Below are 13,000 nucleotides of genomic sequence, written 5' to 3'. Positions count from 1 at the left end.
TAATATTAGAATTCTATGATTGGTTCCTGATTATGATGGTTTGAATGACGACTAACGCCTGCATTATTTCTGCCTTTTTCACCTCCCAGACGAAGCTGTCGTTCGCTCTGAACATCATCAGCTTCTTCTGGGCGGTTGCTGCAGTTGTTTTTTTTTACGCAGTGTTTTTTGATGTAATATTTAATGACTCCCCTCTCAAGGTAAAAAACAAAACAGCATTCATCCTTTATGAAGGTATCCTCCTCTGAAATACAAAGCAAAATAAATTCACCATTGTCTCACCTTTTCTAACAGCTCCAGAAAGGAATCTGTTGTCTGATCATAACTCTGCTGGTTGTTGAAAAGTTAATCGCGCTGTTCCTGATCTACTGGTTGAGTAAAGCTGTATGCAGACAACATTTCAACACTCTGGTAGGAGGTTTTCTTTAAAACACACAGCACAAACATATTCTGTAATATAATATAAATATTTGTAACTTAAGGGGGTTATTCTTTTTTCTACAGCCCATCATACTGCTGAAACAGGGAGACTGAATTTAGAGGTTTGGTGGAGCTCAACAACTCAACCCACCACCAATTTACATGGCACCCATATTTTAAATGACCTATTTAGTTTATATCCTGTGATTGAGTTCCATTGCTTTGTACATTTTATACATTTATACTTACATGTGGATTTTGTTACACAATTTTTGTTTTTGTTGCACTTTGTAGCTTTTTTGTTTTTGCGAATAAAGGTGATTATTTAGTTTGTTTAAGCCTCATTGGTCTTCTTTCACACTAAAACAATATTATAATAATATAATAATTAATAATGTACTGGTTTTAAAAATCAACTATGTATTAAAATGACCTTAAAAAGTACATTTACATTTGATCAGTTAGAAAAGGTGGAAAACATTTTGTTGTGCTAAAGACTACAAATTAAATGTTTAGTGGATACTACAATAGAATATTGCTTATTCTTGGTATCTATTGTTTCCTGTATATCTACAAAAGTAAGTGATTTTTTTCAACTTGTGTTAAAATGACTAAAAGTGATTAAGATGAAGTGTAAGACAGCTTTTCATAACTCTCTGTGCTTGTATTTTAAACTACCAGGAAGTATTAGACAGTAATGTTTAGAAAATGTGTGCCCTGAGGGGTGACTTACTTGCTCCAGAATAATAATAGCGACCCCTGCTGGGAGCTCAGGGTGCCTCAAGTTTCAGTGACATGTGAAGCCAAGAGCAGCCACAGGGGGGAGATCAACACACACAAAAAGAAGTCAAGTAAGTTTACCTTTCAGAGAAGGACGTAGTCTAGGAAACTCGTTCATTTGACATTCAAATAACTTTACCAGAGTGCCAAGTTCCCTAAACTTGTAGATGTACGAACTCTCTAAATATTCAATTCGGGGCTCACAGTTTAAAGTATTTAATTAATTGGCTAGATTTAAAAGTCAGTCTTGGTCCATTTACCATGCTTTGAAGTCCTTGCACGGAGGTCACGCTAAAAACAATCATAGCAGCACATGATGCAGGAGGGCACGTGAACTCTTCCGCTTTGGGACACTCCCTACAACCATGAACACCAATCACAATCAAAAGTGAACAATTCCTCTATAACTGTCTTCCCCTCTTTCTTTCTTTTTTTAACTCTCCGTCTCTTTCTTCTCTTCTGCTCAACTGTCATTTCTACCTGCTAGCTCGCTATGTGACCCTTCTGTTTATGTTCTGTGTGCTGTAACACTTTGTGGTGGTCGCTGCTGCTGCCTGGATCACTTTCTCATGCTAACGTGAGGAGCTGCTGTTGCTGCTGCTGCGTCCATCCATGGCGTCCGTGTACAGCGGATCTCACACCTTAAGCAAGGATGATGTGAATTACAGAATGCATTTCCGAATGATAAACGAGCAGCAGGTTGAAGATATCACTATCGAGTTTTTCTACAGGCCGCACACGATAACGCTGCTGACATGCACGGTGCTCAGTCTGATGTATTTCGCCTTCACAAGGTAAGTCGCTCACAGCTAGCGTTAGCACGGTGTGTTAGCCTCGTTAGCTCGCGCGCGGCTAACAGGAGCAGTGATGCCTTGACAGAGCCAGGTTATCACAGGGATGTTAGCTAGCATTTAGCCGCTCCTTTAAGGAATTTCTCACTGAAAATTAACTTTATATCTGCATGAAACACAGTAATAACTTTCTCAGTGAAGGCTGCCGTCACCTCGCTGTCATTAAACTAAGCTAATGAAGAGAAATGTGTTATGTAACGTTATTGAAGTGATGAACACTGTTTCTTGTGCTGGCATTAGCTACATCAATGTATCTGACAAGGGAACAAGTTATCACCTTGCATTACCAGTGGTTGACCGCTTTTGAAAACAGAATTTGCGACAGAACATATAATTATGTTAACCCTAAAGGGTTTGAAACTTGAAGACTTGTAAGGCTTTCACTTCACTGAAATTACAGTTTTGAGGGAGGATATCAAGCATCGACTACTAATAAAATGGGTGTTTCACATGAACCACAGTATCACTGATGATATCAACTGGGATCATTTCTGTTTGCCTTGCCTGCAGAGATGATGGAAACCCTGACAGTAATCTTTGGGTGGGGCTCATCCTGGTCATCTCCTTCTTCCTTGTCATCAGTGTTTTGGCATTTCCTAATGGTAAGAAAAAATTACACTGGAGGTATTGTTTACTTTAGACAGGTTTGTTTGCATGGACCTTAATAATTGCAGTTGGTCTAAAGGTGCTTCCTGACAGACGTGAGCACAGTAAATATTACTGATGGCCTTCCATTTTATTTAAATCAAGGAAGTATCTTGATGAGGACTGCATTTTTAGAGAATGAATCAAAAATTGGCTGTACAAAAGGAAAAGAATGAATCCAGTTATGGCCACTATTGTTTGCCTCATCACATGGATTTTAATCTCCTTCTCAAATCCTTAATTCACATCCAGCAGTGAGCACAAGAAAGGGAAGTGTTCAGGGTTAAGTGAAATAATATTATAAGCTTATTGTTTCAGCATGATGAAAAGACTACAAGTCTATGCTATGCCATGTTTTAGATTATATCTTTGACCTAGTGTTTTCATATATGTTAATGTAGGTCCATTCACAAGACCACATCCAGCAATATGGCGAATAGTTTTTGGTGAGTATTGCTTAGAGTCTCTAAGTGCAAAAAAATTGTCATTATTTGGACCTTTTGATGTTACGTGTTAATGCCATGTCTCTCTGCTGTTCAGGCCTTAGCGTCCTCTACTTCCTCTTCCTGGTTTTCATCATCTTCCTCAATTGGCAGCAGGTGAAGCAACTAATGTACTGGCTGGACCCAAACCTGCGTTATGCCAAGAGAGAGGCAGACATAATGGTGAGTGATGTAGGCTTAAACAGAAGATGATTTTTAAAATTGGTTTGCATGCACCAGATGCTTTCACTGCCAGGGGATTATCAATCATTGTAATGAGGCGATCTGCGCTGCTCTCTGCAGGAATATGCTGTGAACTGCCATGTCATCACCTGGGAGAGAATCCTGAGCCATTTTGACATTTTTGCATTCAGCCATTTCTGGGGCTGGGGTATGAAAGCCCTGCTCATTCGAAGCTACGGCCTCTGCTGGACCATTAGTATTACCTGGGAGCTTACTGAGGTAAGGAAGCCCGCATCAGATGAGGTTAAGCATCCCATCACCTGCTTCTCCTTCTGTTTCTTTTTCTTTATAATGGAGGAATCATAAATTCAACTGAGCTGGTGATGCGGGGTCTCACTAATCTCACTAACATTTATTAAACATTAAACATTTATTCCTGTTCCCGTAGCTATTCTTCATGCATCTGCTGCCTAACTTTGCTGAGTGCTGGTGGGACCAGGTGATTCTGGACATTCTGCTGTGTAATGGAGGAGGCATCTGGCTTGGCATGACTGTCTGCCGCTTTTTGGAGATGAGGACCTACCACTGGGCCAGTATTAAGTATGATCTTACGACCTGAAAATGACTTACCATTGTGTATAAATTGTTTTCAATCTTGAGTCGTTCTTAGTCGGTGCAAAAGAAACATACAGAGATTTTTAAGCAAGGCATTTAGATACCATCACGCACAAATTGTTGTTTTGAAATCTGATCTCAAAGGTTCATCAAGGTGGAGTGGACTTGAATGATTAATGTGAAGGCATTGCTTTCATCCTGCTTTGTCTTCTGCACTAACATAATGCTTATTGTAAATCTATCTGCAAGTCTTTTGTAATCCTTCTCCTCTGTTTCCCATCCAGGGACATCCACACCACCACGGGGAAGATCAAACGAGCCGTGTTGCAGTTCACCCCTGCGAGCTGGACTTACGTCCGCTGGCTTGACCCAAAGTCCTCCCTGCAGCGAGTGACAGGCGTCTATCTGTTCATGATCATCTGGCAGGTGGGTCAGTGAGAAATCCTCTCCAATCATGTCATGGTGTCTAAGTGCTGACTAGTCGGGGATCATCCTGTGCGCTCTGCGTGCTAAGTCCAGGCTAATCTAATCGCCTCCTGCGTTGTTGAAATCTAAAACCTGTCTTACAGGGATCCTTATAATGCACGAGTGTCCTGCTGCCTACACATTAACAGCTAATCCCATAAGAGTGAAAGACAGGCTGGATTACTTGGGAGCAATTTATTGTGATGAGAAAACCATGGACTAAAACTTGGAGTATGCTCCATTGCTCTACACTAGAGAGACAACTGATACTGCCAGATTTTTAGCCTTTGGCTGCCGTGGTGATGAAAGCTGCTGTTTCTTTAATTTCTGTGTGCCAATAAAACAACACTGTCCTCCCCTCTTCCTCACGCAGGAAGCTCCCAGCTCTCTTGAGGCTTTAAATAGTAATTACCCGTTTTTGAGAATGAGTTGAAATTACGGGGGGCAGCTCAGATCTACTCAGAGTTGTATCAGTTAAGCAGCTCTTCACTGCATTCGGCCACACAGGCTGCGGGCCAAATGAGTGAATAACACGGCAGCAGGCCTCCTCCTCATTATGTTGCAGCTCCGATGAGAGGGCTTGGACAAAGTGTTCCCCAGAATGAACTGCTAGTATTGTTGCCAGTGAGTTAATCCAAGTGTGACTTGCATTGTAAGAGAATCTTTGTTTGTTGGTGTCCTAACGTCAACCCAAAGTGCTCTCAATAAGAGGTACTAATGTAATACATCCATTCACTGTACATGTTCAGTTACAACAACCTTAAAGTTCAGTTCTTATAAATGTGTATTAAGTAAAAAGGATACAACATTACTGTACCTGAAATTACCCAGATTTCATGACTTAAAAATAAAATGTACATCAGGAAAGACACACATTTCTTTCACAATAGTAAGCTAATCTGTTTACACTAAAGGCTCACTGGCTGACCTTTTAGTGCATCTGCCTGTAATAAAGCAGAAATGTAAAGCTGGAGTAAGAAACATCGAGAGTATCGGCACAAAACATGACACAGGTCTCCTTCAGAGCTACTCCCCCAAAACACTCATGACCTGACTTCTTCTGGAGGACAAGTCCTTGAGAGAGTGCCGGGGAGAGGAGCTCAGTGCGTGGTTGTCAAACAGACCACGTCCAACTACCCTTTTCTTAGGTTGATTATTGAATTAATGATTCCCATAAGGATGCAAATAGAATTTCATCAAATGCATCAAAGAGTGCTTCTAATCTTAATCCCCCACCCTAACTTTCTTACTGCTCTTAACTCCAGGGACCTTTCTTCTCTGCACGTAGCTTCACTGGGAGGGCTTACTGGCTTGTCTGAATGTATCAGAGCTGTCATGATATGATATCAAAATATCTGGTGTTAGAGAGATTTATAGTGCCTACAAACAGACACTGGTGCATGGTAAAGCCACTGAGCAGACGTTTAACTAAAGCAAAGTCAGCTCATGACAGAGTAAAGAGTGTAAAATAATTGCGGTTATTTGTAATAGAGTTAAGTCACTGTGTACATAATACACTACTTTAATCAGCAGGCAGCATTAAGGTCAATTTAATATGTCACAGTAGGAAGAGCACAGGTGTTAATAATTATATTAATGATGGCTGCTTCAGTTTTTAGGGCTCTGTTGTTCTGCATGATGGCTCACTGTCGCGCTGGTAGAGCTTAAAGGGACTTAAAAACAAGTGGAGGCCTATGAAATAAAATAATAAAACGGTCCACAACTGTAGAGCGATCACACGTTCAAGCATTTTGTTGTGTTTGCTCTAAAGGCAGTTAAGAGCTTTCACATCTTTGTTTGGTAAACACAGAAAAAAGCGTTGCTGTAACGTTCCTGCGCTCAAACGTGTTTGAATAAGGTGACAAAACAGCACAAAAGTGCCTCTATCCCATTTCTCTGTGTAGTATACAGTACCTATCACACCCTAACGGCTTCATTCTCTCCTGTCTGTTTGCCCACAGCTAACAGAGCTGAACACGTTCTTCCTCAAGCACATCTTCGTCTTTCCTGCGAGCCATGCTCTCAGCTGGTGTCGGATCCTGTTCGTTGGTATCATCACAGCTCCGACAGTGAGGTAAAAACACAAAACACAGCTTTATTAGAAGGTAAATTACCTCTAGACATGGATGATACCTTTTACCCTGCTTATATTCAGTTTTTTGCTATGACAGTTTGACCGACAGATTTATAGTAACGACAAACCTGACTGGACCTGCAGGTGAACATTTGCATTTCGTTTGTGTTTTGCTTCAGGCAGTATTATGCATACCTAACTGACACGCAGTGCAAGAGAGTTGGGACTCAGTGCTGGGTCTTTGGGTAAGTGAAACCTGAATTTTGGCCTTGGATATCAGCTGTACTACACCTCATGTTTATATTTAAACACTGTGTATAATGCGTCGCCACATGCAATGAGGGCAGATAAGAGTTGAATAAACTGATCTGCTCAGGTAATAAATGTCAAAGGTCGACATGTAAGCAGGTATGCTTTGAACATGCTGCTTTTCTCCCCTCATTCACAGGGCAATAGCCTTCCTGGAGGCTCTGGCGTGTATTAAGTTTGGACAAGACTTGTTCTCCAAAACACAAATCCTGTATGTCATCCTCTGGCTGCTGTGTTTGGTAAGATCAGGATCACGCTTTTAATGCGTTTCTGTGTCAGAATGGATCGTCATGTCCTTCTGCAGTCAGTAATAGTCCTATCGTCCTATTTCTGTTTCCACATAATGAAGCTTTTACCTTCTTTATGTGTGGCGAGTTATTGATATCGTGTTTTTCTATGAATCATTTAACAGTGTCTGTTGTCTGTTTTTAGGCCTTCATTACATTCCTTTGCCTGTATGGTATGGTGTGGTTTGCAGAAAATTATGGTCCAAGAGAAAAGGTATGTTTATCACTTAAAGTTTAGTGTGTTTTCCTCTCTAAGGTGTTAATAATAGAAAAAAAATAAGATTTTTGATCTCAGATTGGACTATCGTTAACTTGTCAGGGACGCATTGAAACATTTGTTGTCACTGGTTAGTTTTTGTGTAATTCTATAAATAATCAGACCAGCAACGCCTCCCAATATTTGTTAGTTTCATCAATGGTAACTTAAAGAGAGGGTGTTATGCTGTTTCACATTTTAAGACATTTATATTATATTGCAATGTTGGATATTCAGACTAAACGTGGGTGAAGCTTCAAATCTGTAGGTAGAAGTATGTTGGAGTCATCCCCAGGCTTCTCAGCTCAGTCTGCAGGCTGCTGTGAACGCCAGGTTTCACACAGTTTCCTTTACACAGCAGACTTCAGAGAGCTGGCCAATCAGAAGAAAATAGGCCTGTAGGGGCGGGGTTTCTTAAAGGGACAGAGCTGACTGAGTCGTACGAGCGCTTGTACAGAGCACCAGTGTGAGAAAAATGAGTTTTTTTAACTGTAAATTATGCTGAGCTACTCCACAGGTATCACACAGTGAAATAATCAGTAAAGCTTGAAATTAGCATAACCATGGATACAATTCTTAATATCCAGCTAATAGCTATTTATACAGCATGATATTGGTCCCAACTAAATCTCATTATTCTGTGGGTTGTGTTCTGTTAGACAATACAAAGTAGGCAGCTGAAATCATATAAAAGTTTTGACTGATGAGAAAATGTATCGGAGAATTCACTGTGAAAATGGAGGCAGAGCTGCAAAGCAAGATAATCGATCAATCATCCATGCAGCCTTTGAGAAACCTGGGAACACCCTTCTTTGATTTCACGATGCCGCTGGTCTTAGCTGTGACTCCACCCCCTCTCACGTGCCAGGTGCCGAACATTGCACAAGCCTAGTGATTGAATAAAGCTGCTGTCATGTCTGAATAAAGCTGCATCATTAATTTACATAACAGGCGGCAATTATAGATGTTCTGTATCTTAAGAATAGGCTGACTTTTTTTGAAGACCCTCTGTAATGATTGACTTATCATTCAGTGTACTATGGAAGCTGTAAGTCATATGTTCCCTGTCCAGTTAATGGTATGTGTGTCATGTGTGTGACCCTCTTCTCCTTTCACAGAGCCTCTCAGAATGTGAAGACAGTAATTACACAGAATTTGCTGACTATGTTTCAGAGGGATTTAAAGGTACAGCGACTTTACTGTCATATATTTACCACATGAAAAAGACTTCATCTGGAACCCTGTAAGCGACTGACCTCTAGTGCTTTTTTATAAACTCACCTATACGTGTTTGTTTCAGGAGAGATAGAAGAGGACGATGACAGCCCAACAACCAGACATAGAGGAAAAGGCTTAGGAAAGACCAGTTCGATTAACGGCCTGGACAGCCAGTAGGAGTTGGAGCTAGAGGCTGTTGGGTGACTCCTGAACTAACCACGAGGAGGCCAGTGTGAAGGATCACAAGTTGTAAAAGGGGGTGAAGATACAACCACTTCCTGGTGTAATTGAAGTCTAGACATCCCTCATATACAGTAGAGGAAGTGGTGACAGAGGAGATGCAGGTCCATGCAGTGTGATTAGGAGTGCACAGAGGCTTGGACTACAGCGGTGCACACTTACCTGTGTGATGTAGTCGTAGAAAACTCCTAAACCACTGATCACAGAAGAGAGAAGTGTGTGCGCGAGAAAGAGGTGGCATTAAAAAAACGCCGATTCTAGATGTGACTGCATGATCATTGTAGCTGATGAAGTATAATTTACAAACATTTATCCTACGATACAGTATATCATTGATGGTTAATGTACATTTGAGCCTGAACTCCAGTATGTTGGTTCAACACATTTCAATATTTAAAAGCCATTATGTAGAATTTATCACATTAAGCGAAGCCTCTATGTTATTGCACTGGAAGGCTTTTTATTAGCATCCGTCATTGATTGTCTATGTGCATCATAGATGTTCACACCTGTTTCGTGAGCTTGAATGTGGGCAGGATTTCAATGCAAGACCGCTTTAGCTTGGTAGGATCATCGACTGAAGTTTATGTTTGACCTTGAACAAAGCGAAGCACACAGTTTAAGCACTTTCAGAATGTTTTCTTGCAAATACTGTACATTTTGTAATGTTTGAGTATTTTGTGAATCATTGTGACCTTGAGTGATTTTACTCTCCTGTCCATCTGTGGCTGCTATCATTTTTTTGTGTTTGTTTTTTTTTTTTTACTGCATAACTGAGGGCAATTATTCATACTCCTGCATGTGTTGTCAGGCTGTACCTGTCTGTGTACAGGTGGCTTCGTTTTACCGTCAACCTTATTGTTATGGCATATATTGCATTTGCATGGCTGTGTCAAATCAAGTGTTTGAGTAGGAAATTGTTACAAGAGTATATTACAACACACACCAGGATGCCAGTATTGTCATTTTTATGTCTTTCACTGTCATTGTAAAGTTTTAATTTACCCCTTTGTGCCTGTTTGCATGTTCTTTTTTTTTTTTTTATCCCCAACTTTTCTCTGTTTTTTATTAAGACTAAGTTTGGGCTTTAGATGTTTGATTCTCCTGTGCTTTGAGTGATGTATCAAAGGTTTATTTCCATTTGCTCTGTCAGCATCATCTCAGTACAGATATATCCCTCATAATCCTCGACAATCCAGACGTTGACCTCTGTGGAATGGACCAGGCTCCCGTGCTACAGTAGACACTATAAATGGTACATTGTCTCTGGATTTAGATGTTATTTGCCAAAAGCATTTCTGTTGAAAATGACTTGTGCTGTTCTTTTTCACTGTGAAATAATGAAACATATTAAAATGTTTTACATTTCCTCTTAAACGCTGTGACTTGTTATTGAAGGTATTTACCCTTCTGTGGTTTTTGAAATATAGCAGCAGCACTACTTTAATAATTACCTTTATTATCATTGGATAAAACATCTTTGTAGTTGCTATTAGGATGTCGAATACTTCTCAATAGAATGACCTTGCTCGACCCCCGGCCTGCTGCAGCAAAGGAGTGCCGGATTGGCTGACTCAAGCACTGCCCGTCTTGGATCAGATTTCACTCGGTCTGCAGACCATGAAACTCAGACGGAAATAGCTGCCTCGTACTGACCTACAACAACATGTTTTTGAAGGTACAGTTTATGTTTCCTTGGAAATAAACAGCAAAAATGTCCTCAACATAAACAGTACTGAGAGTTAGCAGTGGCTATCTACCAAAAAAAGAGTATAATAGCAAACTTAAACACCATGTAGCACCTCTTTGCTTTGAATGCCTTTCCAGTTTTGATACTTGATGTACATTATAAAATAAATGTTCTGGTATCCTGTTCGGCCGTCTGAGGTCAAAACACAACAGGAGCTGAAACCATTCAACCTCTGGAACTTGTGTTTCAGACGATGTCCAGAGGAGGGAAGCAGAGAGCCTCAGTGGTGTGCAAAATGTCACGTGACGTTTGGGCCTAAAGCAGCGGACATGAGTGTGTTGACAAAAGTGGTGCAGTTCTCTGCCTTCATATTGCTCTCCACCTTTAATCACCATTGTTTCCGTGTTGGTTTCTTCTACCTTCTGCTGCCTGCGTCAGTCGACTGAAAAGCCTCTGCAGCTAGGTTAAAGAATCATCTGGATATTTCAGTCATGGCTTTAAATCCTTGCCTGAGGGGTCCTGAGGGGATTCTGAGAGAGATTCAGATCAACTTACTGGAGTGTAAAGTGTGCTTTGAGAGGTTCAGCACTCGGCAGAGGGAGCGCAGACCACAGAACCTTTCCTGTGGACATGTTCTCTGTCTGGAATGCATCACCGCTCTGTCCCACCCTCTTCTGAGGAAGCTGGAGTGCCCGTTCTGTCGACAGCTGTGCAGCGTTGACAGCACCTCCCACTGCCAGGTTCTTTCAGACCTGCAGGAGCTGCTGTTGTCCTGGAGTCCAACATCTTCAGCTCCTCTTCACCGGGCAAAGGGAGGCCTTGGCTTGGCCACAGGTCTTACATCCACATCTCTGCACCTGTGCACAGCTTTCGGTGGGTGGGGGACTCTTATCAACCCCACTGGGATAGCTGCCTTGAGGTCTTCGGGGACAATAGTGGTGGTGCATGATGGGAAGAAGAGGGTGGTGGTGTTCAGCCCACAGGGGAAGAAGCTACACAGCTTTGGGCCTGGAGGGCGAGCCACTGGGGAGATCTGTTACCCAGTGGATGTGGCGGTGACTGCCTGTGGTTACGTGGTGGTGACTGATGCAGGAGATAAAGCTGTGAAGGTTTTTACCTCCAGGGGGGACCACGTGTTGACAGTCAAAGAGTCCTTCCAAATGCCTTGGGGTGTGGACACAGACAGCTTTGGGCACATCCTCGTCTCAGACGCCCAGGCCGGCACGCTGTCCAAGGTGAAAGTGGACTATACCCATGGTCTCATTCAGGAGCATCAAAAAGTCGCTTTAGACCTCCAGTGTCCAAAAGCTGTGGCCTGCTGTCGCGTGACGGGGAACACTGCAGTGTTAGAGCATTTACCTGATGATAAGTATCCACCAGAAAACCACCAACACACACGTCTCAGAGTGTTTTCAAAAGACTTCCACATCCTTTATCAGACAGACAGTTTCAGCCTGACCCTGCAGTCCACAGTGAAGCTCAACATTTCAGGCGTGACCTTTGACGGAGACGGAGGTGTGATTGTGATCGACTCCAATCAGGGGATGATTTGGAGTTTGGGGAAGCTGCAGAATTGCCTGGCCCTGACTCCCCTTGTGGGAGACCACCTACTCCGTCCAGTCGGACTGTTGTCACTGAAGAACAAGCTCATCATTCTGGACGGCGGAGATCATACAGTGAAGATTTATTCTGCTAAATCTGATCTTGTGCCCATTGAATAACTCATGATGGGCCAAGATTAGACATGTAGCTATTATATAGTGATTACATGACATGGTAATGCTATTTATGATTTTGAATAAAGCATATAAAACTTATTTTCAAATGATAGATATTCTTATAAGTAGTGCTTTGGTATGGTTTGTTTTGCATACTCAAAATCCTTTTATGAGCAGTGAATTTAGACAGAGTACTTGTTCCATCAAGTAAAACTAATGATTTTGCCATGTTGTTATTGTCCCAGCTTTTGAAATAAAATTCTACTATTTATTACTTTTTCATACTATTATTACTAGTGTGACGCCTACTAATATATAGCACATTCTAATCCCAACCACCAGGGGGTGGCCTCCCAAAAGGTCCCAAAGAATCTAATAATCTAATGGGGTCAAGAGAAGATTAAGTGAAGAGTAAAGAAATACTCCATCCATCATCTGTACTGCTTATCATGTTCGGGGTCATGATAAAGAAATACTATAATTGTTAAATAAAATGGTGTGTGGGTTGTTGTTGTTTTTTTTACCCCAATGACTCAAAATCTATGTTCACAGGGCCATAAACGTTTGACCCTTCGCAGGTCAAAAGATCGGGAACTCTACTGCAAGCCAGAGCTGTATCTACACAGCTAGCTTAAAGTGGAATGTGGGGGCACTTGCTCACCCTAATTTAGAACAGCTAAATGACTAACTTTGACTATTTTTAGGCAATGAAGTTATACTTCATGAAAGTATATCTCTGCTTTATGTGTAAAAAAGTAAATGTATAC

At 41.5% G+C, this 13,000-nt stretch overlaps 2 protein-coding genes and 1 long non-coding RNA gene across 3 annotated transcripts; all 3 read left to right on the top strand.

Moving 5' to 3' along the window:
• The first annotated feature begins 298 nt into the window (after positions 1–298).
• On the top strand, positions 299–751 carry LOC138584595 (uncharacterized). The gene is made up of 2 exons (XR_011305450.1): positions 299–411; positions 505–751. It is a non-coding gene; the product is annotated as an uncharacterized lncRNA (long non-coding RNA).
• Positions 752–1,609: 858 nt separating this feature from the next.
• ptdss1a (phosphatidylserine synthase 1a) lies at positions 1,610–10,202 on the top strand. Its single transcript, XM_069656999.1, has 13 exons — positions 1,610–1,994; positions 2,562–2,653; positions 3,098–3,142; positions 3,237–3,361; positions 3,482–3,640; positions 3,810–3,961; positions 4,261–4,402; positions 6,403–6,515; positions 6,695–6,760; positions 6,964–7,063; positions 7,257–7,325; positions 8,486–8,552; positions 8,668–10,202. Exons 1-13 carry the CDS (start codon positions 1,813–1,815, stop codon positions 8,760–8,762), a joined length of 1,407 nt encoding a protein of 468 aa, XP_069513100.1. The 5' UTR covers positions 1,610–1,812; the 3' UTR covers positions 8,763–10,202.
• An 804-nt stretch (positions 10,203–11,006) lies between these two features.
• On the top strand, positions 11,007–12,507 carry LOC138584725 (E3 ubiquitin-protein ligase NHLRC1-like). Its single transcript, XM_069657026.1, has one exon. The coding sequence runs from the start codon at positions 11,007–11,009 to the stop codon at positions 12,234–12,236; it is 1,230 nt and encodes a 409-aa protein (XP_069513127.1). The 3' UTR covers positions 12,237–12,507.
• Positions 12,508–13,000: the final 493 nt, after the last annotated feature.

Source organism: Semicossyphus pulcher, unplaced genomic scaffold (assembly GCF_022749685.1).
Source record: "Semicossyphus pulcher isolate SPU_LCO1_2020_fin unplaced genomic scaffold, fSemPul1.0.p SCAF_9, whole genome shotgun sequence".
NCBI classification, from domain to species: Eukaryota; Metazoa; Chordata; class Actinopteri; order Labriformes; family Labridae; genus Semicossyphus; species Semicossyphus pulcher.
The sequence above is the reverse complement of the archived record's forward strand: the minus strand, read 5'-3'. Positions and strand labels throughout refer to the sequence as shown.